This window comes from Palaemon carinicauda, chromosome 13, assembly GCF_036898095.1.
Source record: "Palaemon carinicauda isolate YSFRI2023 chromosome 13, ASM3689809v2, whole genome shotgun sequence".
Classification (NCBI taxonomy): Eukaryota; Metazoa; Arthropoda; class Malacostraca; order Decapoda; family Palaemonidae; genus Palaemon; species Palaemon carinicauda.
Window position 1 is genome coordinate 138817720 of NC_090737.1, and position 27905 is coordinate 138845624.

The following is a 27905-nucleotide window of genomic DNA, read 5'->3' on the forward strand; positions in this document are numbered from 1 at the left end:
GATAAAAAAGTGAGAGAAAGAAAGATAAAAAAGTGAGAGAAAGAAAGATAAAAAAGTGAGAGAAAGAAAGATAAAAAAGTGAGAGAAAGAAAGATAAAAAAGTGAGAGAAAGAAAGATAAAAAAGTGAGAGAAAGAAAGATAAAAAAGTGAGAGAAAGAAAGATAAAAAAGTGAGAGAAAGAAAGATAAAAAAGTGAGAGAAAGAAAGATAGAAGAGAGAAAGAGAGAAAAGTGAGAGCAAGTAAAAGAGAAAGAAAGAGAAAAGAGAAAGAAAGAAGAGTGAGGTAGAAAGAAAGAGAAGAGAGAAAAAGAGAGATAGACAAATGAAATAGAGAAAGAAAGAGAAGAGAGAAAAAGAAAGATAGACAAATGAAAGAGAGAAAGAGAAAGAGAGGAGAGAGAGAGGAGAGAGAGAGAGAGAGAGAGAGAGAGAGAGAGAGAGAGAGAGAGAGAGAGAGAGAGAGAGAGAGAGACATGGTAAAGTCATCATCAGCAGAGGTGATAATCACATGAGAGCGTTGTTATGGCTGATATAAGTGACGGAAGTTTGCTAGGAGGAATATTATACATTTTATAAATAAATTCTTTATATACTAGACCTTATGAATAGAGGAAAAGATATTGAAGAATAATTAAGAATAAGGAGATATTGGTCAAGTTTTATATTTTTATATTATTTTTATTAATTATCTTTATTCATATTATATTTTTATATTTTTTATATTATATTTTTATATTTGTATTTTTATATAAGATATTTTATCATTTTTATTTTAGTATATTTTTATATTTTTTCATATTTGTATTTATATTTTTATATAATATATATTTCATTATTTTCATTTATTTATATATTCTTTATTTACATTATATTATATATATATATATATATATATATATATATATATATATATATATATATATATATATATATATTCTTTTTATATTTTCTTCTGAAATTGATGCTTTTTGCAGTTACTTTAAAATTTGTCTTTTGTAATATGAGTTATGATAAGTAGTAAATCGTGATATATTGTTTAATGATAATAATAATAATAATAATGATAATGAATTAAACTTAAATATCCTGGAAATGTATATTAATATGGTTTTTACATTCCTGGTCTTCATCCACATATAATCATTTAGTTACTCAGAATATCTACAACAACGACTCATGAATAGGCATAATAGCTTAGAATTTTAGGTGGTATTTGAATAATCAAGAGACTCTGCTTTTCATTTTAACCACTTGCACAAATTGGAAAGCATCAAGTTATACAGAGTTAGCCATTGGATATATATTTAAAGTTTATTGAATTTTCCATTGAATATCTCACAATGTTGTGTTGGCCTATTGCAAACGTTCCTGTCTGGCGATATATTGGACTGGGGTTAGTGACCCAATCAAGCTAGGGAGCCTATTGGTGATTCGTCAGCAGCCATTGCCTGGCCCTCCCTGGTCCTAAATTGTTGGAGAGGAGTCTTGTGCGTTGGTTATATCCATATATGATGTCTAAAGGGCTTTGTCCCTTGTCTCTGCCATTCATGAGCAGACTTTAAACCTGTATATGCACAATTAATGGTTCTGGTGGCCTATGTGATAACGTCTCTGACCCTTGTGAGTTAAGGATGGGGGGGGAGCCTATAGTTCTATCTGCTAAATCATCAGCAGCCATTGCCTGACCCTCCTTGGGCCTAGCTTGGATGGAGAGGTGGCTTGCTGATCATATGTATATATGGTCAGTCTCTAGTGCATTGTCCTGCTTGATAGGGCAATGTCACGGTCCCTGGCCTCTGCCATTCATGAGTGGCCTTTAAACCTTTAATCTATATAGTTCTATATATGATATATAAGAAACATCCTAGTTTAAAGGTTTAAAGGCCGCTCATGAATGGCAGAGACAAGGGACAGTGACATTGCCCTATCAAGCAGGACAATGCCCTAGAGACTGGCCATATTGCATATCAGCGCCCAAGCCCCCTTCTCCAGCTAGGACCAAGGAGGGCCAGGCAATGGCTGCTGATGACTCAACAGGTAGACCTATAGGCTCTCACACACCCCATCCATATCTCACAAGGATGGTGAGGTTGCAGCGACTAAAGGAAGTAACGAGTTTGAGTGGTACTCGAACCACAGTCTGACAATCACCAGGCAAGGACGCTACCACCAGGCCATCATAACCCTAGAAGTGACATGGCATTTTTAAGACTTGTGAATAGGGTTACAATGTGTTTTAAGTACTTTATCAAGTAATCATGTTAGTCTTAGAATATCTACAGTTTTTAATATTTTCAGGTTTCATTTTTTTCAAGTAGTGGGTTTGGTGCATGATTTATATATTTCTGCAATTTATTCTTACTGTTTTGTTGCTGCTTTGCTTAATTAATGATTTTATTTGTGTGCATAGTTAAGTCCAAGGTTGTTCAATGTATGCAGAAGATAATATACAGTATCTCCCTTATATAATTAAAAGCAAGTCTCTCTCTCTCTCTCTCTCTCTCTCTCTCTCTCTCTCTCTCTCTCTCTCTCTCTCTATATATATATATATATATATATATATATAATATTATTGCCTGAATGGTAACATCTCTGCCTGGTGTTTGCCAGACGGGGGTTAGTCCCGCTCAGACTCGTTAGTTCCTTTAGTGTCTACATCCTTACCATCCTAGTCAGCTAAGAATGGGGGGGGGTAACCTATAAGTATCTGCTGAGTCATCAGCAGCCATTGCCTGGCCCTCCCATGTCGTAGCTTGGGTGGAGAGGGCCTTGGGCGCTGATCCTATGTAATATGGTCAGTCTCTAGGGCATTGTCCTGCTTGCTAGGGCAGTGTCACTGTCCCTTGCCTCGGCAGTGTCACTGTCCCTTGCCTCTGCCATTCATGAGTGTCCTTTAAGCTTTTAAACCTTTAAACCTTGTGTAGGAAAGGGAGTGGGAAGTGGTCGAATCTGTGTGTTCATATACTGTACAGTATATCTGAGTAATTAAGTCATTTTGACGGGTCACATACACTAGTCAAGGTATACTTGAAGTGATGAAATTTGATTTTGTATTTTTGTATGTCTCATTTTTTTCCCCAATTTTGATTTTGTATTTTTGTATGTCTCGTTTTTTCCCAATTTTATGATATAAAAACTAAGGAAAAACATTTACTTTTCAGGGTCCAAACGCAGGGCAGGGACCTCCTTTCTATGGACCGCCACCTGGACCCCCTCCGCAGGGCTATGGGTCCCCGTACCAGCCACCAGCACAGTATTCGCCTGTCATGTCACCTCCCTTGACACAGCGTAAGTCCTGTCGAATATTGGGTCTTAAGAGATAATAATTGTTTTAGGTAGCGATTGTAAGTACTGTCGAATATTAGGTCCCAAAAGTGGGTAGTGATTGTAAGTACTGTCGAATATTAGGTCCCAAAAGTGGGTAGTGATTATAAGTACTGTCGAATATTAGGTCCTATAAGTGGGTAGTGATTATAAGTACTGTCGAATATTAGGTCCCAAAAGTGGGTAGTGATTATAAGTACTGTCGAATATTGGGTCCCAAAAGTGGGTAGTGATTATAAGTACTGTCGAATATTAGGTCCCAAAAGTGGGTAGTGATTATAAGTACTGTCGAATATTAGGTCCTATAAGTGGGTAGTGATTATAAGTACTGTCTAATATTAGGTCCCAAAAGTGGGTAGTGATTAAAAGTACTGTCGAATATTAGGTCCCAAAAGTGGGTAGTGATTATAAGTACTGTCGAATATTAGGTCCCAAAAGTGGGTAGCGATTATAAGTACTGTCGAATATTGGGTCCCAAAAGTGGGTAGTGATTAAAAGTACTGTCGAATATTAGGTCCCAAAAGTGGGTATTGATTATAAGTACTGTCGAATATTAGGTCCCAAAAGTGGGTAGTGATTATAAGTACTGTCGAATATTAGGTCCCAAAAGTGGGTAGTGATTAGAAGTACTGTCGAATATGGGGTCCCAAAAGTGGGTATTGATTATAAGTACTGTCGAATATTAGGTCCCAAAAGTGGGTAGTGATTAGAAGTACTGTCGAATATTAGGTCCCAAAAGTGGGTAGTGATTTATAAGTACTGTCGAATATTAGGTCCCAAAAGTGGGTAGTGATTTATAAGTACTGTCGAATATTAGGTCCCAAAAGTGGGTAGTGATTTATAAGTACTGTCGAATATTAGGTCCCAAAAGTGGGTAGTGATTAAAAGTACTGTCGAATATTAGGTCCCAAAAGTGGGTAGTGATTTATAAGTACTGTCGAATATTAGGTCCCAAAAGTGGGTATTGATTATAAGTACTGTCGAATATTAGGTCCCAAAAGTGGGTAGTGATTTATAAGTACTGTCGAATATTAGGTCCCAAAAGTGGGTAGTGATTAAAAGTACTGTCGAATATTAGGTCCCAAAAGTGGGTAGTGATTTATAAGTACTGTCGAATATTAGGTCCCAAAAGTGGGTAGTGATTATAAGTACTGTCGAATATTAGGTCCCAAAAGTGGGTAGTGATTAGAAGTACTGTCGAATATGAGGTCCCAAAAGTGGGTATTGATTATAAGTACTGTCGAATATTAGGTCCCAAAAGTGGGTAGTGATTTATAAGTACTGTCGAATATTAGGTCCCAAAAGTGGGTAGTGATTATAAGTACTGTCGAATATTAGGTCCCAAAAGTGGGTAGTGATTTATAAGTACTGTCGAATATTAGGTCCCAAAAGTGGGTAGTGATTTATAAGTACTGTCGAATATTAGGTCCCAAAAGTGGGTATTGATTATAAGTACTGTCGAATATTAGGTCCCAAAAGTGGGTAGTGATTTATAAGTACTGTCGAATATTAGGTCCCAAAAGTGGGTAGTGATTTATAAGTACTGTCGAATATTAGGTCCCAAAAGTGGGTATTGATTATAAGTACTGTCGAATATTAGGTCCCAAAAGTGGGTAGTGATTTATAAGTACTGTCGAATATTAGGTCCCAAAAGTGGGTATTGATTATAAGTACTGTCGAATATTAGGTCCCAAAAGTGGGTAGTGATTTATAAGTACTGTCGAATATTAGGTCCCAAAAGTGGGTAGTGATTTATAAGTACTGTCGAATATTAGGTCCCAAAAGTGGGTAGTGATTATAAGTACTGTCGAATATTAGGTCCCAAAAGTGGGTAGTGATTTATAAGTACTGTCGAATATTAGGTCCCAAAAGTGGGTATTGATTATAAGTACTGTCGAATATTAGGTCCCAAAAGTGGGTAGTGATTTATAAGTACTGTCGAATATTAGGTCCCAAAAGTGGGTAGTGATTATAAGTACTGTCGAATATTAGGTCCCAAAAGTGGGTAGTGATTATAAGTACTGTCGAATATTAGGTCCCAAAAGTGGGTAGTGATTATAAGTACTGTCAAATATTAGGTCCCAAAAGTGGGTAGTGATTTATAAGTACTGTCGAATATTAGGTCCCAAAAGTGGGTAGTGATTTATAAGTACTGTCGAATATTAGGTCCCAAAAGTGGGTAGTGATTTATAAGTACTGTCGAATATTAGGTCCCAAAAGTGGGTAGTGATTATAAGTACTGTCGAATATTAGGTCCCAAAAGTGGGTAGTGATTTATAAGTACTGTCGAATATTAGGTCCCAAAAGTGGGTAGTGATTATAAGTACTGTCGAATATTAGGTCCCAAAAGTGGGTAGTGATTAAAAGTACTGTCTAATATTAGGTCCCAAAAGTGGGTAGTGATTAAAAGTACTGTCTAATATTAGGTCCCAAAAGTGGGTAGTGATTATAAGTAGCATGAATAAATCACCTTAAACATTGTTTTTAATAACCATATCCAATATTTAATTTATCAAATGTTTGTCTAGATTAACCTATTAGGTATTTGAACTAATGACTTGGTTAAAATTGAGATATTGAAGATCGTGAATACATGTACAACCACCAATTTGAAAGTGAAATTCTATTTGAATTAGCTCTGAACAAGACCATTATTAATAATTAATTATTTTCCCTGTTGGAACCCCTGAGCTTATAGCATCCTGCTTTTCCAACTAGATTTGTAGCTTAGCAAGTAATAATAATGAAAATAATAATCACATGGTGGTACTGATTTTGTATGTTCAATAGCTACATTACATTGAACATGCTAAGGGTAGAAGAGAAACTTTAGCTATGGTGAGCTACTCTTCCACAAGAACACTGCAAAATCAAACCATTGTTCTCTAATCTTAGGTTGTGCCATAGCTTCTGTACTAGGTCTTCCAGTTGAGAGTTCTCTTGCTTGAAGGTGCACTCTAACAATATTGTTTCCTTATTTATTTTCCTCACTGGGCTATTTTCCCTGTTGGATCCCTTGGGATTATAGAATCCTGCTTTTCCAACTAGGGTTGTAGCTTAGCTAATATTAATAATGATAATTAGTAATGTGGCTATTTCCATTTCAGCATCGCCCCCACCTGCATATCCCATGAAACCAGACCGGCCATATCCCATGAAACCAGACCGGCATGGACACATTCGTCAGTTTGACAAGGTGCGTGGCAAATATTACCAGCGACCCCCAAGCCAGCAACACAAGTCAGGATCCAATAGTCTCCAAAACACACCACCACTCTCCCCTAAGAAAGGTGGGTGGAAAATTTTGTTAGTTTTAGAGAAAGTGGAACATGTATAAGTTTTAGTAGGCTTTCAACTTGCCATTCAATATCTGTTGGCACTGAACAAAACTTCATATGTTATTCTGAGAGTTTTAATATACATACATATACCAAGGCACTTCCCCCAATTTTGGGGGTTATCCGACATCAAACAAATGAAACATAAAATGGGATCTTTCCTCTTTACGTATTAAAAATTTTGCCGTATTTATGAAAACAGAAAGGATGAAAAATGTAGATGTTTTAGAGGAAATAGAATTTAGTAGACTTTCAACTTACCATTTATCTGTTGGCACTGAACAAAACTTATGTTATTCTGAGAGTTTTAACATACATACATATACCAAGGCACTTCCCCCAATTTTGGGGGGTAGCCGACATCAAACAAATGAAACAAAGAAGGGGACCTCTCCTCTTTACGTATTAAAAATCTTGCCATATTTATGAAAACAGAAAGGATGAAAAGTAGGCATTAATTTGTATCATATAGCCCTGAGTGGCCTTTGATGCTGGATTGCCTGGCTTGAGGCCTAAATTTTATAATCCAATCTAAAATTGCTTAGTTCAGTATTAGAAATTTTGTCCTTTATGAAAAGACAGGATGAAAGTATACACTGTTTGGCTAGGGACTCCCATATAAGTTTCAATAAATCTATTTTTGATATGAATATTAGTGACAATACTCGGCTCTTTGCCAGTCTTATGGCAGCCAATGAATTTGGATGTCAATTGGATTGAATGATAGATTATGGAAGTCTTGTTTGATGCAGAAAGTAGCACTGAAAGATCACCATCAGAAGAATTACGAGAACTAAATATGAAACATATGTACAGTTGTTGAGGCATCATTTATATTAAAATTATTCTTGCATAAAAGTGTATCCCCCTAAGAAATTATTTTTAGATTAATTATCTTTATTTTTCAATACTAATTATTTGGGGAGCTGTGACTTTTAGTCTGAGACAAGGTCCAGGCAGTCATTAATGAACAAATAAACTGTGTTTTTACAATTTTTCATCTCGTTAAGTACTGTATATTTATCATCTATGATTGATTAAACTTGTATGAAAATTTTCCAAATTGATAATTTTCCAAAATTTGCTGTTCATTGATGCCTGGACATTTACAAGAAATGAGATGACACTTTGGAAATGTTGGTCACCAGACTCAAACTGTAAGCCCAGCATTGTCACATACACGACTTGATATACAATAAATCTCGTTGGTAAAAATCTGCGTTGATCAACTGCCATTGCTTGATACCCTCAGGTCGTAACTTTGGTAGAAATTGCTTTATTTCTAATCTGTGATAGTTAACTACTGCACTAATTGTTCAGTGGCTACTCTCCTCTTGTTAAAAGTAGAAGAGAGACTTTAGCTATGGTAAGCAGCCCTTCTAGGAGAAGGCTACTCCAAAATCAAACTATTGTTCTCTAGTCTAGGGTAGTGCCATAGCCTCTGTACCATGGTCTTCCACTGTTTTGGGTTAGAGTTCTCTTGCTTGAGGGTACACTAGGGCACACTATTCTATCTAATTTCTCTTCCTCTTGTTTTGTCAAAGTTTTTATAGTTTATATAGGAAATACTTTGTTACTGTTCTTGAAATATTTTATTTTTCCTTGTTTCCTTTCCTCACTTGGGTATTTTCCCTGTTGGGGAATATTTTAGTTTTCCTTGTTTCCTTTCCTCACTTGGCTATTTCCCTGTTGGGGAATATTTTATTTTTCCTTGTTTCCGTTCCTCACTGGGCTATTTTCCCTGTTGGGGAATATTTTATTTTTCCTTGTTTCCTTTCCTCACTTGGGTATTTTCCCTGTTCGGGGCTCCAGGGCTTATAGCATTCTGCTTTTCCAACTAAGGTTGTAGCTTAGCAAGAATGATAATATTGTAATAATAATAATTTTTCTTTTTCCTTTTTCTCAGAACCTGTAGGTTGTAAGAATGGAACGGAAGAGGAGGTTGTAATGGCGGAGGATGGGGCCGACGCAAGAAATAACCTCCACCAATTGCTCTCTCAGGTTAAATTACCCAAGGTAACTTTAGCGTTTAATTCATTGTCAAGATAAAATCTTAATTAGGAAGTATACAAGTTGATTTCAAGTTTAGCATCATACATTTTAAATTTCCATTTGATTTCTGGAATATCTAAAGGGTAGTTGTTATAAATTGGGTGTCTACTGTGGCACACCATTTGGTTTGTATTGCTACTGAAAGTTAGTTCTTGGTACAGTATTCTGTATCTTATATCCATCATAGAAATATACAAGGACATTTTCTCTCTCAACTGTTCATATATAAAAATATGGTTTATAGCAATTACTTTATAGAGAAAACTCTGGTTTAATTTATCGATCTATTGAATATTATTTGAATTTGCTAGTCATATAATTTTGTCTCTCGGTACTTAATGTACGTAGCAATTACTTATACATAAAAATATGGTTTCATGTCTCAATAATATCTATTAACCCTTTTACCTCCAATGGACGTACTGGTATGTTTCACAAAACTCGTCCCTTTACCCCCATGGACGTACCGGTACGTCCTTGAAAAAACGGCTAATTATATTTTTTTTTGCCTATTTTTGATAACTTTTTGAGAAACTTCAGGCATTTTCCAAAAGAATGAGACCAACCTGACCTCTCTGACGAAAATTAAGGCTGTTAGCGCAATTTAAAAAGAAATATATTGCAAAATGTGCATGAAAATGAAAACGCCTGGGGGTTAAGGGTTGGAAAGTTCCAAATAGCTTGGGGGTAATAAGGTTAAATTTTATTTGACTCGACTAATCATATTTTGTCTGTGTAGGTACTCGACATAACCCCGTATAAAGCAGTCGTGCAGTGGACTGCCCCAGACTTAAGTGGACTCCACGACGAGGCTGCAGGTTCAGAGATACTTTACGATGTCTTCCTAAACAACGGCTTGTATATGACTGTTGCTGCGACCAAGCTAGCCCTCAATGACCTCAAACCAGCCACAGATTATAAGGTCTAGTAAGTATCAAACTTACAGTATGACATCTGTAAACCAGTTGGCAACTAGAATGCTGAACTTAACTTCTGTAAAACTTTTTTTGGTATATTCTTAAACCAGCCAGTCCACTAGATCAGAGCCTAATTTTTAAGCATTTTAGGGTTTTACTGGGAAAAGAAGACCTTTTCGGCATATTCTTAAACCAGCCAGTCTACTAGATCCGAGTCTTAACTTTTAAGCTTTTTAGCGCTTTACTGTAAAAAAAAAAAAAAAAAAATTATCAAACTTACAGTATGGCATATTCTTAAACCAGTTGCCTACTAGAATGCTTAGCTTTACTTTTAAGCTCTTTAGAGTTTTATGGTGAATAAAACTTCTCTTTTTGGCATATTTGTAGACCAACCAGTCTACTAGAATGTGGAACTTCTAATCTCTTTAGGTTTTTACTGCGAATAAAACTTTATCGGCATATTCTTAAACCAACCTGTCTGCTAGAAGGCCGAGCCTAACTTTGAAGCATTTTACGGTTTTACTATGAAAAAAAAAAAACTTTTGGTCTATTCTTTAACTAACCAGTCTACTAGAATGTAGAACTTCTAATCTCTCTAGGGTTTTACTGCGAATAAAACTTTTTTTTCGGCCCATTCTTAAACCAACTGTTCTACTAGAATACCGAGCCTAACTTTGAAGCATTTTACGGGTTTACGATGAAAAAAAAAAAAACTTTTGGCATATTCTTTAACCAACCAGTCTACTAGAATGCTGAACTTTTAAGATTTTTTAGGGTTTTACTGTGAAAAAAACCTTTTTTTATCATATTCTTGAACCAACCGGTCTACTAGAATGCTGAACTTATAAGATTTTAAGGGTTTCGCTGAATTTTTTTTTTATGGCACATTCTTAAACCAACCAGTCTATTGGAATGCTGAAGTTTCCTCTAAGCTTTCTAGAGTTTTCCTGGGAATAAAACTCTTTTTTTGTGCTTATTCTTAAACTAAACAGTCTTCTAGAACATTCAAGTTTACTCTAAGCCTTTTAAGGATTTTTCTAGGAATAAATCTTTTCTTTGACATATTCTTGAACCAACCAGTCTACTATAGTCCATTTCTTTTAGTGAGGCAGATTTGCACAGACTCGCAACGGTGCCCTTTTAGCTCGGAAAAGTTTCCTGATCGCTGATTGGTTAGAATTATCTTGTCCAACCAATCAGCGATCAGGAACCTTTCCGAGCTAAAAGGGCACCGCTGCGAGTCGGTGCAAATCTGCCTCGCTAAAAGAAATGGACTATAGAATATTGAAGTTTACTTCTAAGCATTTAGGGATTTTACCGTTAATAAAACCTTCCTTTTTTTTCTAGTTTGCAGTGTGTATGCGGTGACGTAAGGGGCGATCCCACCAATGTAACAACATTCCATACTCAGTCGACAGTGCCTGACACCCCCCAGATACCGAAAGTTATACACAAAGCAAAAACCTCCTTGCAGTTTAGGTAAGTGATGAAGAGAGAAAAAAAAATGACTTGGCTAATCCCCTGATATGGGAAATACAGATTTATAGGTTAAAAGGCCTATGAATAAGTTATCCATTTTTCAATATTAAACTTACCCGATAATCATGTAGCTGTCAACTCCGTTGCCCGACAGAATTCTATGGAGGGATACGCCAGCTATCACAATACTAGAAGGGGGTGTACTTACCAGCGCCACCTGTGGCCAGGTACTCAAGTACTTCTTGTTGACACCACCTCAATTATTCCTCTGTCGTGCTTCCGGCAAGACGTTCTGGGATACGCTTATGTTCTTGGAGTATTTTCACGACTTTGGTGAAGTATTTCTCTTTGATTTCGGCTGTCGCTTTACTGGAAACTTCTATATTAGCTTAGTTAGCTTTTGGAATTAATTTGATTAATTATGGTGACGAAGAGAGTATGAACTCTCTTTCACCTTTAAATGGCCGACCCTTCCCTTAGACGGAAGTGTTGGTGTCTAAGAGTATAGACTCTCTTTCTTAATTTTGCTTAACAAAAGTTATAGATTTATTTTATATCTCTCCGCCTCTTATAGGCCTCTTCGATTAACTTCCTTTTATTATAAACTTATTAAAATTAATTTTTATATTTGTTTATATTCGACCTTCCTAATAGTAGGCGGTCTTGGTTTTACCTGTTAACATATTATGCTATTTTAATGTCTTTGAAAGAATTTCTTTGATAGTCTCGTACTGTTTTCAAAGTTGAACTAACGTTTTGTTTTGTCTCTGCAGTTGTTGACGTTCAGAACGTTCAACTTGCGCTCTATCGTTACGATAGAGAAAGAATTTTCACGGTTTCACGTTGCAGTAAGAGTAACCGTGTCTAGCGTTTTGTTCATTCTTTCTTAACTTAATGGTTTTAATCCTAATAAAGGAACTTTTCATTTTGGGAAATTTTCAGTTTTTTCCTTTAACAATAATATGTTTTAACGATATATATGATTGGGCTCTTCTCTCAGGTTCTAAGTCAAGAGAGAGAGAGAGAGAGAGAGAGAGAGATAGAGACGGAGGGAGAAAGAGGAGGATAAACGTTTCATTCAAGCGAGTAACGTTGTTATCGTTTTTGCTCTTCTCCCTATTCTCTTTAGGGGAAGAAGGTAAACGTTTCTAGAGTGATCTAGTGTTTAGTCTCTTTCCAGCCACTGAATTATTTATCTTTCATTAGATTTTTCTGTTACATTGTAATTCTGTTTTCGCAATTACTAACTTTTGAGAAAGGATAGAATTGCGTGTTTCAGGTACAAACCACTTAAAGTTTCGAGTTCAGTGAAATAAGTGCAAACAGAAAATCAAAGTGATAAGTGATTAGCGCAAAGTGTGTCAGTGTTGTGCGTGAGGGTACTTCTGTGCGCGCCAGTCGTCCTCCCAGTCCGGGACCTCTTGCAAGCTCCCAAGCCCAGGGGAGAAGCAATGTCGAAGGGCAGAAGGGTTCAGCAGGCCTTGATCGGCGCACAGAAGTATCCTCGGTGGTTGTGGGCGTGTCTTACCGAGACCGTCACTCCCACCCGCAGACGATTGAGCCCTTATTTTGCTCGTCTGCAGAAGAAATTTAGGGGAGAAAACGCTGGTCTCAGGTCTCAAGACCTCTTAAACGTAAAGTCCAGACCTATGCCAGACGTACGAAGTTAGAGTTCAACAACCCGGATGCAGTCATTGGGTTAGCTCTGACTCTCCTCAGTCATCAGTTGAATGCACTCCGCCTAAGAGGAGTAAGGTTCTGCCACAACAGAGCTCGACTGTTAAGGCTTTACCTCAGCCTACTGTAGTTTCTGCCGACCCCAAGTGGACTCTACTACAGTCCATGCAAGCACAGCTTTCGGACTTGATGCGTGAGTGTCGGGCTGAGAGTGTTGCGCCTCCGCCTCCGCCTACACTCCCTCCGCCTGCGCTCGCTCCGCCTGATCGCAGTACCACCTGCCAGGCGTACGATGTTGAGCCACGTTCTGAGTTTGCTGTTCCCAGTGGTGTTCAGCCTCCGCCTTCCTTAAGGCAACCTTTACAATGGGATCAGGAGGATTATACCTCTCTTCCTCCGCCTCCACTTGCTGCTCCACCAGTGATGCAACACTCGGTTGAGGTACAACAACCTCTCCCGTCCATGAGACAGTCTCCTCAGCTCTCGCTGCAGCGAGCTCAACCCTCCTCAAGGCAAGCACCTCAACACCTTAGCCTTGCGCCTCAGGAGCCTCAACTTGCGAGATTTTTACTGCGTTCTGCGCAGCCACTACCTTTTCGCTCTCAGCTCACACCGCAGGAACCTCAACTCGTTCCTCAGGAACTTGCTACTGCGCATCCGCCAACCACTCAGCAAGCGCAACCCTTGAGTTCAGCCACTCATGCCAGGAGTCAGCCTCCTCCACCCATGCGCCTACCTTCTGCTACTTCCTTTGATCAGCCTTTGCAGACTGAGCCTCAGGTGTTCCCTCAACAGAGTCTTGAAGAGGAAACCACAACTATTGTTGTTCCAGCTCGTTCTGACTCTGCTGTTCAGCATACCTTACCTCCATTTTCAAACCTTATGATAATGGAGGTTATTTGTATTACTTATAAAAATATATTTGTATTCCTGGCAATATATTTTTAACAATATCGCAAAATATGGCAAAAATATGAATCATGAGTTATGAATGTAAGGTATATATTATGTTGATATTAAAACCCCATGCAAGCATGCATAAAGCACTCTAGCACTGGTCATGGAATTTCTGAGAAATGTTAAACGCCATGCACACGCTCTGCTTACCTTACATGCTCTGCTTACAGCATGCTCTGCATACTACATGCTCTGCATACAGCATGCTCTGCATTCAGCATGCTCTGCATACAACATGCTCTACATACAGCATGCTCTGCATACAGCATGCTCTGCATACAACATGCTCTGCATACAGCATGCTCTGCATACAGCATGCTCTGCATACAGCATGCTCTGCATTCAGCATGCTCTGCATACAACATGCTCTGCATACAACATGCTCTGCATACAGCATGCTCTGCATTCAGCATGCTCTGCATACAACATGCTCTACATACAGCATGCTCTGCATACAACATGCTCTGCATACCTTACCGCATGCTTCTCAGTCACACATCTTTGGTTGTTGCCAACTCACTAGACTGTCAAGCAGTTTCATAACGTTGCCTTCTAGTCTGCTGCTTTTGCACCAGTGAACCCTCACTGAGAGAACTTAGCTTTTCTAGGATATGGTCCCTGTAGATGAGAAAGTTCTTTTCTCCCTCCTTCTGATATTCCCTTGAGGACTCTGTCATTTGGAGAGAGCCTTTAGCTGCATAGCCTCCTATGGACTTTTATTTAAGCATAACATGCTTCCAGGGAAGGTAATGGTTCCACTTCAGTCGCTAATCCCGTCTGTTACCACACCTGCTCCCATAGACCTTGAGCTGTGTTACAAGACATGCAGTCCAAGCTTAGTCCTTGTTAGAGGATTTTTTGTTTACGGAGTCAATGTGTCACGGGGAAGACGTTCAACAACCAACAGAAGTGACTTGTTGTGACGCAGTGCGGCAACCTCAGCAACCCCATAAGGAGTTTGTCTGTACGACCCAGACAGTCTAGACAGATTCGGGTTGTCACTGTACTTCCTCGCTTGCCCATGGTTGACAGTTCACAGACTGTGCAGCAGTACCATGATCTTGTGTCCGGCTCCGTCAGACGACTGGCTTTTAAGAGCTCCCACAAGTCGTCGCTGTCTGGAGATTTTCAAATGGACTATGGATCTGACCAAGGAACTGGGCCTCCTGGTCAATTTTGAGGAGTCTCAGCTCGTCCCATCCCAGACCATTGTCTCCTTGGGTATGGATCTTCAGAGTCGAGCTTTTCGGACTTTTCCGTCGGCCCCAAGGATCTTCCAAGCCCTAGAATGCATCCAGAGCATGCTGAGAAGGAACCGATGCTGTCAGGTAGTGGATGAGTCTAACATGGACACTTTCATCGCTGGCCCTGTTCATCGTGTTAGGGAGACTCCACCTCCCCCCCCTTCAGTATCATCTAGCTGCTCACTGGATAAAGGACAGGACGCTAGAGACGGTCTCAGTTCCTGTTTCCGAAGAGAGGAGGTCTTCTCTCGCGTGGTGTAAGAACAGCTTTCTTCTCAAGGAAGTCTACCTTTGGCTGTTCAGAAACACGACCGCCGTCTCCTCTCGGACGCATCAGACACGGGCTGGGGTGCGACTTTGGACGGACAAGAATGCTCGGGAACATGGAATCAGGAGCAAAGGACACTTCACATCAATTGCAAGGAGTTGTTGGCGGTTATTCTGGCCTTGATAAACTTCAAGTCCCTCCAGCTTCACAAAGTGGTGGAGGTGGACTCTGACAACACCACAGCCCTGGCTTACATCTTCAAGCAGGGAGGGACTCTTTCGTGGAAGTTGTTCTAGATCGCAAGGGACCCACTCATCTGGTCTAAAGATCGAAAGCTAACTGGTAACGAGGTTCATTCAGGGCGGTATGAATGTCATGGCAGATCACCTCAGACGGAAGGGTCAGGTCATCCCCACAGAGTGGACCCTTCTCAAGAATGTTTGCAGCAGACTTTGGGCCCTGTGGGGTCAGCCAACCATAGATCTGTTCACTACCTCGATAACCTAGAGACTCCTGTTGTATTGTTCTCCGATTCCAGACCCAGCAGCAGTTCACGTGGATGCTTTTCTGCTGGATTGGTTCCATCTCGACCTGTATGCATTCCCGCCGTTCAAGATTGTCAACAGGGTACTTCAGAAGTTCTCCTCTCACAAAGGGACACGGCTGACGTTGGTTGGCTCCGCTCTGGCCCGCGAGAGAATGGTTCTTAGAGGTACTGCAATGGCTGGTCGACATTCCCAGGACTCTTCCTCTAGGAGTGAACCTTCTAAGTCTACCTCACGTAAAGAAGGTACACCCAATCCTCCACGCTCTTTGTCTGACTGCCTTCAGACTTTCGAAAGACTCTCAAGAGCTAGGGGCTTTTCGAAGGAGGCAGCCAGAGCGATTGCCAAAGCAAGGAGAACATCCACTCTCAGAATCTATCAGTCTATAGGGGAAGTCTTCCGTAGCTGGTACAAGACCAATGCAGTTTCCTCTACCAGTACCACTGTAACCCAGATTGCTGACTTCCTGTTATATCTAAGGAAAGTAAGATCCCTTTCAGCTCCTACGATCAAGGGTTACAGAAGTATGTTGGCAGCGGTTTTCCGCCACAGAGGCTTGGATCTTTCCACCAACAAAGATCTACAGGACCTCCCTAGGTCTTTTGAGACCTCAAAGGAACGTCGGTTGTCCACTCCAGGCTGGAATCTAGACGTGGTCCTAAGGTTCCTTATGTCATCAAGATTTGAACCTCTCCAATCAGCCTCTTTTTAGGACCTCACATTAAAAACTCTTTTCCTCGTGTGCTTGACAACAGCTAAAAGAGTAAGTGAGATCCACGCCTTCAGCAGGATCATTGTTTTCACATCTGAAACGGCTACATGTTCCTTGCAGCTCGGTTTTTGCTAAACGAGCTTCCTTCACGTCCTTGGCCTAAGTCGTTCGAGATCCCAAGCCTGTCCAACTTGGTGGGGAATGATCTGAAGAGAGTACTTTGCCCAGTTAGAGCTCTTAGGTACTATCTAAAAAGGTCTTAACCTTTACAAGGACAATCAGAAGCCTTATAGTGTGCTATCAAGAAACCTTCTTTTCCAAGTTCTAAGAACTCAGTTTCTTACTATTCAGGCTTCTGATTAGAGAAACACATTCTCATCTGAAGGAAGAAGACCTTGCTTTGCTGAAGGTAAGGACACATGAAGTGGGAGCTGTGGCTACTTCAGTGGCCTTCAAACAGAGCCATTCTCTGCAGAGTGTTATGGATGCAACCTATTGGAGAAGCAAGTCAGTGTTCGCATCATTCTATCTCAAAGATGTCCAGTCTCTTTACGAGTACTGCTACACCCTGGGACCATTCGTAGCAACGAATGCAGTAGTAGGCGAGGGCTCAGCCACTACATTCCCATAATCCCATAACCTTTTAACCTTTCTCTTGAATACTTTTTATGGGTTGTACGGTCGGCTAAGAAGCCTTCCACATCCTTGTTGATTTGGCGGGTGGTCAATTCTTTCTTGAGAAGCGCCGAGGTTAAAGGTTGTGATGAGGTCCTTTAGTATGGGTTGCAGCCCTGTATACTTTAGCACCTTTGAGTTGATTCAGCCTCCCAAGAGGAACGCTGCGCTCAGTAAGGAAGACGATCTTATTAAAGGCAGAGTAACGGTTCAAGTCGACTTCCTTACCAGGTACTTATTATTTCATTGTTATTGTGGATAACTGATTATATGAAATACGGGATACTTAGCTATCCTTTAATCTTGTACACTGGTTTTCACCCACCCCCCTGGGTGTGAATCAGCTACATGATTATCGGGTAAGTTTAATATTGAAAAATGTTATTTTTATTAGTAAAATAAATTTTTGAATATACTTACCCGATAATCATGATTTAATCGACCCTCCCTTCCTCCCCATAGAGAACCAGTGGACCGAGGAATAATTGAGGAGGTGTCAACAAGAAGTACTTGAGTACCTGGCCACAGGTGGCGCTGGTAAGTACACCCCCTTCTAGTATTGTGATAGCTGGCGTATCCCTCCATAGAATTCTGTCGGGCAACGGAGTTGACAGCTACATGATTATCGGGTAAGTATATTCAAAAATTTATTTTACTAATAAAAATAACATATTTGTAAGTTTTGAATGGCATCATTAGAATTACATATCCTGGTAAGAAAAGATTATTTTTATTTTTTTAAAAGGCCTATGAATTAGTTATCCATATTTGTAAGTTCTTTTTCTATATTGCATATTTTTAGTACAATTTTTGTGCAGCAATATGTACAGTACTGTATATGCTGTCCCCTGTTTTGGTAACATTATTAAATATTGAAAAATATGTCCTACAGTTCTGTATTCTAACAATGTTAAAATAATTTTTAAATTTTCATTTATGTTGTATCAGGCTCCTGCTATATTTCATGTGCACTGTATTTTATTTAAACTTATTGGAAAATTGTTTATAGTATATGAAGCGTAACTATGAAGCGTGAAGTAGATGATGAATGGAGAAGTATTGATTTAAAAGCTAAAGATAGAGACGAATGCTGAAATCTAACAGAGGCCCTTTGCGTCAATAGGCGTAGGAGGAGGAGATGATGATAAATCTGTATTAAAAGTTTTTCTTTTCATTTCCAGGTGGTGCCCTGTTAAAGATAATGGATCTCGAGTGACGTCTTATATTTTAGAAATATGCGGAGGTGGTAATAATGATTGGACTGAAGCGTTCAAAGGTCGAGGAAAGCAGTTTACTGTGAGCAAGCTCACGCCAAATACTTGCTATCGTGCCCGCCTTGCAGCGGTTAATGAGCATGGCAGGAGGTCTGTCTCTCTGAAATGTTTATTTTTAGAATTAGATTTCTCATATATATATACTGTATTTTTCAACATACTGTAATGATTTCTGAATTATCTTATCCAATTATTATTATTATTACTGGCTAAGCTGCAACCCTAGTTGGAAAAGCAAGATGCTATTAGCCCAAGGGCTCCAATATGGAAAAATAGCCCAGTGAGGAAAGGAAATAAGGCTATGAATAAATGATGAGAATAAATTAACAATATATCATTCTAAAAATAGTAAGAGCGTCAAAACAGATATGTCCTATATAAACTATTTTAACGTCAAAAACAGATATATCATATATAAACTATAAAAGGACTCTTGTCAGAATGCTAGTGAAAGTTGTAAATTTATTTTTAATTATAGACAGACTGTTATCATATGTATTTTTCAGTACAGTATTCTGTATACTGGAATACTTTTTGAATTATCTTAGCCAAGGTCAGACTACCTTTGAAAGCTGTTTAAGATTCAAATGTTTATATGTTCTTATCTAAGATCTGGGTACCGTTGAAAGCTGTTCAAGATTCAAACGTTAAATTGCTTTTTCTAGATAAAATTTCTGAATTCTACTGTATTTTTCAGTATTCATTATTCTGGGATGATTTTCAAATTATCTTATCTAAGTTCAGAATACTGTTGAATGCTGTAAAAACTCAAATGTTAAATTGCTTTTCCTATAAATCTTTGCAGTGAATTCAGTGCAGAAACTATGGCCTACACCTGCGGAAGTGTACCGTCTCAGCCGCCGCCTCCCAATTTGGAACTCGCTTCGGTTACTTCGCTCAATTTGACTTGGGTGAAAAGGCCTGAGGACGAATCTTTTACTTTACAAATGGAAGATTCGCTTAATGGCTATGGATTCCGACCAGTTTACAACGGTCGTGAGACTCACTATATCTGTCAGGGGCTACGAAGAAATGCTGATTATAAGTTCAGAGTAAGTAAAGCTTGTGTAATTTCATGTAATTATATGTTGATAGTATGATTTTTATATAGATTTGACATCTTTTAACCCTTTTACCCCCAAAGGACGTACTGGTACGTTTCACAAAACTCATCTCTTTACCCCCATGGACGTACCGGTACGTCCTTGCAAAAAAATGCTATAAATTTTTTTTTTTTCATATTTTTAATAATTTTTTGAAAAAATTCAGGCATTTTCCAAGAGAATGAGACCAACTTGACCTCTCTACGACAAAAATTAAGGCTGTTAGAGCAATTTAAAGAAAATATACTGCAAAATGTGCTGGGGAAAAAATAACCCCTTGGGGGTTAAGGGTTGGAAATTTCCAAAGAGCCTGGGGGGTAAAAGGGTTAATAACATCCTTTTATATTGTTTATCTTTATTTACGCTATTTTGCAGTTATGTTCTCATAATGAAGAGGGTACATCGCAGTTCTCCGACATCACATGTTATCGCACCTTGCCAGACCGGCCAAAGCCTCCGACTAATATTAATGTTAAAGGACGTACCAAAGCAACAAAGTTCACGGTCTGTTGGTCTCCTCCAACCGACCATGGCGGCTCGCCCGTAACATCGTACAGGGTTGAAATTGATCGTGGCAATGGTAAGCTCCTGTGTAGAGGAAGAGATTTTTTTATTGAATCTATTAGGATAAGAAAATTTTCTCTCAGAGGTTTCACATCATTAAAAACCTCTGTGATAAACTGTACTGTATTTTTTAAACATAAGACTCACCCGGTAGTTATATCTATATAGCTTACGTCCCTGACGTCACGGCAGAAAATTCAAAACTCGCGCCAATCGCCGATTGGATAGCCAGGTGTACCACCCCTGCACCCTAGCGAGGTACCTAGGAACCATTCCAGGAACCCCCATATATTCCCTGCCGCACTTATCAGTCCTGCAATTACTTGTACTGTGTGTTTTATCTAAGTTTTTCATGGTATGTTTTCCTGACAAGTTGAAATTTCAAAATACAGGCTTGAAAAAACATTTTGATCCTTGAATGTGTTACGGAAGTTTCATGCTTAGGGTCTGAATCTATATTCATATCATTTCTATTTAAATTAAAATTCATAGATATGTTTATTAATGAATTTATCCATATAATGTACTGTATGCTGGTCTACAACGCTGCTTTCAATGAATATATGCTGAAGGCTGAGAAGCAATCAAGTCCATGCAAGACAGTGACTTAAAAGTTCATGGGTTAGATAGTTTACCTATGGTTGGATGTATGATGTGCTTATGACTGTAAGCATTTTGTATTCTAAAAACTCCTGGAGATTAGTTGCTGTTGGACGTACTTAAAAATTTGAAAAGATATTGGTAAAAAGATTAGGAAAATTGTTTGACAGTTATAATTTACAAAGGAATAGGGGATAATCTTTGATGCTTATTTGGAGAAGCAGGAGAATTGAAAACTTGAAGAATGGATCATATTAGACTTGTAATAACTAAATCCAGCAAATAACTGAATCGAGAAACCATTTTCGGTACAACATGAAACATCGGCGAACGTCTTGAATTAAAAGTTGAAGTACGATTAACATCTCAATTTAAAAATAAGCTTTAATTACAAAGAGGGGGATTGGGGAAAGTTTTCAAAGTTCGATGCAGAAGCAAATTCAAAAAGATTTTAAGCCATTGCAAATTCAAAAAGATTTTAAGCCATTGCAAATTCAAAAAGATTTTAAGCCATTGCAAATTCAAAAAGATTTTAAGCCATTGCAATCTGTACAAGAAACAGTTCAACCATTTTGTGTGCCATGATGCCAAGTATAAAAATTTTACCAATTGTCAGGATTGCGATAGATGAATAAAAGTCAAGCCTGGTTTGTAGAATTGGAATTTTGTGACAATGACACTCTTCAACAGTACTTGAGTGACAGGGAACTCTCTCCTAAAATACGTTGCCTCTAAATGGCATCGCATTCCTAGATCCTGGAACGAGAAGCAGATGATTGCCTCATTTGACGAACGATAATTTATGTACAGAAGATTATTATGGATCCCAAATATTAACGTGTAATTTACAGATTTAACAATATACAAATAGAAACGGTTCCAGAACGCCATGCCTGCAAATTATTTGCATGTCTACACCTAACACACTTCATGCACTGAAGCTCAGAACAGATGATTGTGAAAATAGGACCTTTTAAGCTTTTGTTTTTCTATATCTTTGGTTTAAAGTGGCCCACTGAGTTAATGAGTATATTTTAGGAACCAAGGTTGCACTATTTATTTTTGTTGGTGTGTTCTTTTGATGATTTAAGATGATTTAGATAACGATAGACTGTTTTTGTATATATAATTTACATAGAATTTTGCACTTGATAATCACGCTAAATAACTTACAGTAGTTTGCTTACAGTCCAAGTACCAGAAAAATTTGGACAAAAATTCCTCTAGAAAAGTTTCAATACATTATAACATGGGTGTATTAAATTACAGTTCGAATTGGTTTTAAGATATGAAGGATAGTTTTAATACTAAGTTCATTGTTTTGAAGATCTTGTAGGAATGTTATACAGTATTTAATCTCTAATTATTGTCTTATTTTCCGACAGGTTTTGAATGTATTTACTCTGGGGAGACGCTAGAAACCGAATGCACTGATCTTACTCCTGGCACCAATTATAGGGTAAGAGTATTAAGTATGAGTCCTGGTGGAATGAGCGACTGGAGTGATATCGCTGTTATCTGCACCGAGGCAGTTTGCCCTGGTCAATGCCAACCTCCAAGACTCTTGGGGAAGCCCAAATCCTCTATTTTGCAGCTTCAGTGGTGTGCTCCAGAATACGATGGAGGAGCAGCCGTCACAGAGTACCACATAGATATGATGGCTCCGGACAACGATAGGAAGCAGGTGTACTGCGGTAGAGACCTCGAATGTACTGTTGCTAGTTTATTACCAGGAAGGCCTTATATATTTTTGGTGCGTGGAGTAAACCGCATCGGACCAGGGTCGTGGTCGGAGCCCTTGGAGGTAGTGAGTGGGGCAGGGCCTCCAGATGCTCCTCACGCTCCCCATCTTGCTTGCAGAAGTCCTCATTCTGTACAGTTGGCTTGGGAAGAGCCAATAAATAATGGAGCCGGTATTGAGCAGTACGTCGTGCAGGTCGCAGAAGTTTCTTGTCTACACGCTGAATCATCCGAGTCTTCATCGACTTGTGGAGACCCTGAATCAGAGCTTACATTTACTAATGCCTACACAGGATCTGCTACGACAACGGAAGTACGGAACCTCGCTCCTGCCACTACGTATGCCTTTAGGTCAGTAGGTTTTTAAGTGTCTGAAGTTTTGAATTCCTCTTCTTGTATCTGAACCTTTGTAGGAAAACATAATTTGAAAGTAAAAGGCAAAATATTTATAATTATTTAAAACGTATCGTGGTAGGAGACCCTCTTTTAGGCAGGTTGAGTTAAAAGTAATGGCTGCATCGGCAGAGTTTATTTTCTTATCCAATTTTTCTATTTTCCGGATAATTCTTTTCTCTAGAGCACTGCAATCAGCCAGCAGACTTGAAAAATTCATCAGTCAGGTGAATGACAAAATCGGCGGGAAGACTTCTCAAGTATATTCTCACAAAATTCAAGTAAAACTTTTGGTACAAAATAGTAAAAACTACGACGCGTAAGAAAATAAACTCTGCCGATGCAGCCATTACTTTTAACTCAACCTATTTAAAACATAGTCTTTATTGTAGCTTATACTTTCAATTTCAGGGTTTCGTGTAATAACAACGTTGGCACTGGACCATGGTCTACTCATGCCACGGTAACCACTCCCGCTGCGCCTCCTTCCCCAGTAGCTTACATCTCTTCAACAGCAGCTGCTACTTCCATCACATTCGTCTGGGGTGAACCTGCTAATCATGGTGACCCCATCATGCATTATGTGATGGAAATTGGAGATAAGATAGTTACTACTCCAGGACCCGAAACTGAATTCACTGTGGATGACCTCTTGCCAGAAACACTGTACAAGTAAGTGGTACTGGAGTATTGTGTATAAGATTAAAGAAGAATCTGGAATTTTCAGTATGTTGTATGATAAAGATAAAGAGTATTAGTGTAAAGTTCAACCAAGTACAGCTTATAGAAGACTTATTATTATTATTTTTTTAAGGGACAAGAAATATTGTCCCCCTTTGGTATGCACCCGTCAATCTTCCATTCACACATTGTTCAAAGGAGTCTGGGTAGTTCGATTAAATGTTCACATACTCTTCAAAATTTTTCTGTTCCATGGAGTATTATTGCTAGCCACCTACTGTTATTTTGATTCTCCAGATTTCATTCACATCCGTTATGTTTTATGTGTGTACGTTAATGTAATACAGTACTGTATTAAAGTAAAACATAAGCAAGATTAATTTCTTCTTGCTTGTGGTCTACTAAAAATTTATTAACCAGTTGAAAATATCATCCTGATGGTAAATATTGCTGAATGTTTAGGAGGAGATGCAGATGTAGATGGTCTCGTTGGATAACTACATGAAATTTTATTTCTAAAGTTTGTTTTTTGACGTGAATAGAGTCATAATGTGAGTGTGCTTTTTTATTTTGTTTTCATTTGCTTTCTTTATTCCTTAAGTGATGTAACTATGTAGTGGTTATGAATGATCTCACCAGTCTTAAGGCCACTATTCCTTGCTGGCAATGGAAATTCTATGAACAGGACCATCTTTTAGCTTTTAAGAAGCCTTGAAAACTTATAAGATCTTTCATAGCTATTCAGTATCTCTTTTATCGGAGGTTAATACAAATACTGATGTAGTCTGAGAACCAAGAAGCTCAAAAAAGTATTACCACATAATCAATCTCTAATGGGTTATGTAGTGAATTATGTTCCTTTATCATTCAAAATTATTATGTCAATTTCCAAGGGCTGATGATATTGATGGGTGGCAAAGCAGTTCAGTACAACTATAAAAGCTTTTTTAGGATATGTACCATTTTAACGTGATCCTTTCTGGTGATTCTGCTTTCATTGTTTACGTTGCCTCTATTGGTGTTAGTGGTTATATGTATGATAATTAGCATTTAAAAACCTTTAAAGATTCATGTTTTGTATTTATGGAAGTCTGCAATAAATGGTGAATTTTCTTTATTTATAAAGGGAAAAAATTTTAATCTACAAGAGTTTTAAGCTTGCGAGCTCGCTTGCAGAACGAATTATACTCGTAAGCCAAGATAGTACTGTATATACTCGCAACAATTCACAATGTATAAATGGAAGTTATAGATTAAGGCCTTATACTTCAAGTTAGTGATTAGCTATAATGTGAATTCGAGTCATAAAAGGAATTTTGATGAAGGAAAAATCTATTTCTGGGGGAGGAACCTGTGTCACCCAGTGAAATGCTCCTTAAAGCACCATTTCAAAGGTATAAATACTGGTAAATATACCAGAGAAAAAAGTTGCATGGAATGCCAGGAATATATCCAGCTCGCTCACCCCTAAAGGGTGTCTGTATTAAAACTGGGGCAAGTGAATCCACTACCAGAGATCCCTCTCCAATTAGACTTCTCCCTCCTCCAAATCCCCCGTTACTACAAAGTGTCGTTCACTACAGCTACTGCTCCACCACCACCACCACTACCTATCCTTCTCCCATCATTCCATGTTAGCACCTGTGAACGTTCGGCCGTATTTTTCGTAGCTCTGTGTTATTTTGTGTTTTTGAAGATGTCAGGCATTTTGGAGATCCCTGCTCCCAAGTTGAGTATTATATTAGTCATAAAACAGGTTTCTCAAAACAAAAAAAAGTTTAGTGATCTGTAACTCTCTTTTCAGGATGCGTATCCAAGCACTGAATAGCGTTGGTGCAGGTTGCTTCAGTAGTTACCACAAAGTAACTACTCGCCCTCTTCCACCTACTCCTCCCAACATAGAATTGGTTAGGGCCTCGTATAACTCCCTCCGCTTGAAGTGGGGAGACGGACGTAATGTGGATATGCTTACTTATTCGTTGCAGATGGAGTTCTTGAACCCCCACAGTGGCACAAGGGAGTAAGTGTCTTATAGTTTTCTGTTAGTGTGCTTATCTTTGAAACAGGATGAAACTATGACTAAAATGTCTCTTGGAATATTTCTTATAAATCTTTCTAAACAAATGATTAATTGCTTAAACTCTATAAATTTACTCTCCTGTTAGGTTTTATCAGGTATACAGCGGCACCAATCAAAACTTCAAGTTGGTAAGGCTTGACGAGAACACGGAGTATCGCTTACGGATATGCGCGAGCAATGAGGCTGGCGTTGGACCTTACTCTCCTGTGGTTCACCTGTCGACTACTAAAGCTCCACCCCCACCTCCTAAAGGTTAGTAACACGTGGGAGTGATATACACCGAGTTGCATAGAATTTAAGACACTGTACAGTACATATCATTATATGAATTTAATTTTTTTTTTCTAATAGATAAATTTTTCAAATCATTAACAAAACCTTCACCAATGACAGTTGTAATGATATTCAAGCAATTAAAGAGTTCTTTTTTTTTATTTTTTTCCAAAAGCCCCTCGCGTAACCGAAGGAGCAGAAGGAACCCACGTAGTAGAGTGGTGTAGCGTACGTTGCCCCGGTGAAGATTCCATGGCGTATCGCCTCCAGGTTGCTGTTAAAGACCAAGACTATTGTCTGGTAGGTTTTTTATATGTTAAATAGACACTAGATTTTATTGAAAAAGTTGATCTACTGCTGAATGCTCTTTAAAAATATTCAAAGCTATACTAGTACTTTTTTCTTTGTTAAATACACTAGATTTTATTGAAAAAGTTGATCTACTGAATGCTCTATAAAAATATTCAAAGCTTTATTCATACTTTTTTCTTCATTAAATAGGCTCTAGATTTTATTGAAAAAGTTCATCTACTACTGAATGCTCTATAAAAATATTCAAAACTTTACTTGTACTTTTTCCTTCCATTTTAGGTTTATACTGGCAGTGAGACTTCATTTGCACTGACTGACCTAGAACCCCAGACTGGTTATTATGTTCGTGTTTGTGGTGTCCGTATGTGTGCAGATGGGGAAACTATGTCTGGATCTTATTCTTCACCAACCCTTTTCAATACCCCCAAGCCAGCACCTGTATTGACCACAAAGACAGCTACCAACCCCACAAAGGTAGGAAATTTCTTAACCAATTGGCTCAAGTTTGTTTGAAAAATGTATATGAAACGTGCTTACATAAACTAGCGAACAGGCTCATTTAACTTGGGGCGCGCTCTCTCTCTTTTCAGGAGGCTGGCATGCAGTGGCATATGCTAAGCGATCAACATAAAGCAGTTGTGATTTTGGTGGTTCTTTCATTGTTGTGTGCCGTTGCCGCAAATGTCTTTTACCGCCTTCTCATCCCCGGGACCGAGCGGTAACCCTGCGATATAGCTTAAACTTAGATTTTTTTTATAATTTAGTATATATACAGTTATATTATATATAAATATATATTATACATGTATGTGTATCTATATATACTTATATGTATATATATATATATATATATATATATATATATATATATATATATATATATATATATATATATATATATATATATATATATATAAAATATATATAAAATATATATATATATATATATATATATATATATATATATATATATATATATATATATATATATATATATATATATATAAAATATATATATATATATTATATATATTATATTATATATTATATAATATATTATATATATTATATATATATATATATATATATATAATTGATACATACATACATATAAACATATACACACACACTTGGTAGATCTGTCTGGTAGTTTTCCATTTTCTATAGTTTATCCATTTCTCACGAAGTCATCTCTTCAAGACGAGGTGGCCACGGCAGATCCTAGAGGAGTTTTCTAACGTAACAATTTTTTCGATCCAAAAGTAGATCTCAGGGCATTGCAAGGCTGGTGTATAATGACTGTTTGTTAGTGCAGGACGGACACAAACTGCTTTAGCTGTTGGTTGTTCCATCAGCATTTTGATCGAACTCTGGCGCTAATGGCGGAGAGATAGAATAGAGGAGCCACTTCTAGCAAGAAGCGCAGCCTCCCGGCCCTACTTGGTCTCGGACCAGCAGTCTTTGATTCATTTTATATAACTCTAATCAATGGGAGTGTAATGGTGCATAATTTGTGACAAACAAATATTGTACAAGGTTATTGTTTAAATAGATGTTTAGGCTTTTTATACAAGTGCTTAGAAAAAAAAAATTTTGGTACAGTATATCGCTGAAAAAAAAAAAATATAAAAAGATGTCTTACTATGAAACTTATGTTAATGAGAGTGGATAGGTAGGGGATCTATGAGGCATTTTA

General features: G+C 38.2%; 1 protein-coding gene across 3 annotated transcripts in view; it reads left to right on the top strand.

Moving 5' to 3' along the window:
- The window catches only part of LOC137652520 (fibronectin type-III domain-containing protein 3a-like), a 211875-nt gene extending 184887 nt beyond the window's left edge, over positions 1 to 26988 (top strand). For 2 of the 3 annotated variants that reach the window (XM_068385974.1, XM_068385975.1), the window contains exons 4-18: positions 3163 to 3289; positions 6433 to 6615; positions 8570 to 8679; positions 9455 to 9642; positions 10980 to 11111; positions 18371 to 18553; positions 19269 to 19515; positions 19942 to 20146; positions 22116 to 22821; positions 23275 to 23535; positions 25349 to 25564; positions 25710 to 25876; positions 26073 to 26197; positions 26489 to 26683; positions 26800 to 26988. In XM_068385974.1, the coding sequence (XP_068242075.1) occupies positions 3163 to 3289; positions 6433 to 6615; positions 8570 to 8679; positions 9455 to 9642; positions 10980 to 11111; positions 18371 to 18553; positions 19269 to 19515; positions 19942 to 20146; positions 22116 to 22821; positions 23275 to 23535; positions 25349 to 25564; positions 25710 to 25876; positions 26073 to 26197; positions 26489 to 26683; positions 26800 to 26931 (3177 nt within the window). In that variant the 3' untranslated portion in view covers positions 26932 to 26988. The remainder of the gene's footprint in view (positions 1 to 3162; positions 3290 to 6432; positions 6616 to 8569; positions 8680 to 9454; positions 9643 to 10979; positions 11112 to 18370; positions 18554 to 19268; positions 19516 to 19941; positions 20147 to 22115; positions 22822 to 23274; positions 23536 to 25348; positions 25565 to 25709; positions 25877 to 26072; positions 26198 to 26488; positions 26684 to 26799) is intronic. The other variant, XM_068385976.1, reaches the window with a different exon arrangement.
- Positions 26989 to 27905: the final 917 nt, after the last annotated feature.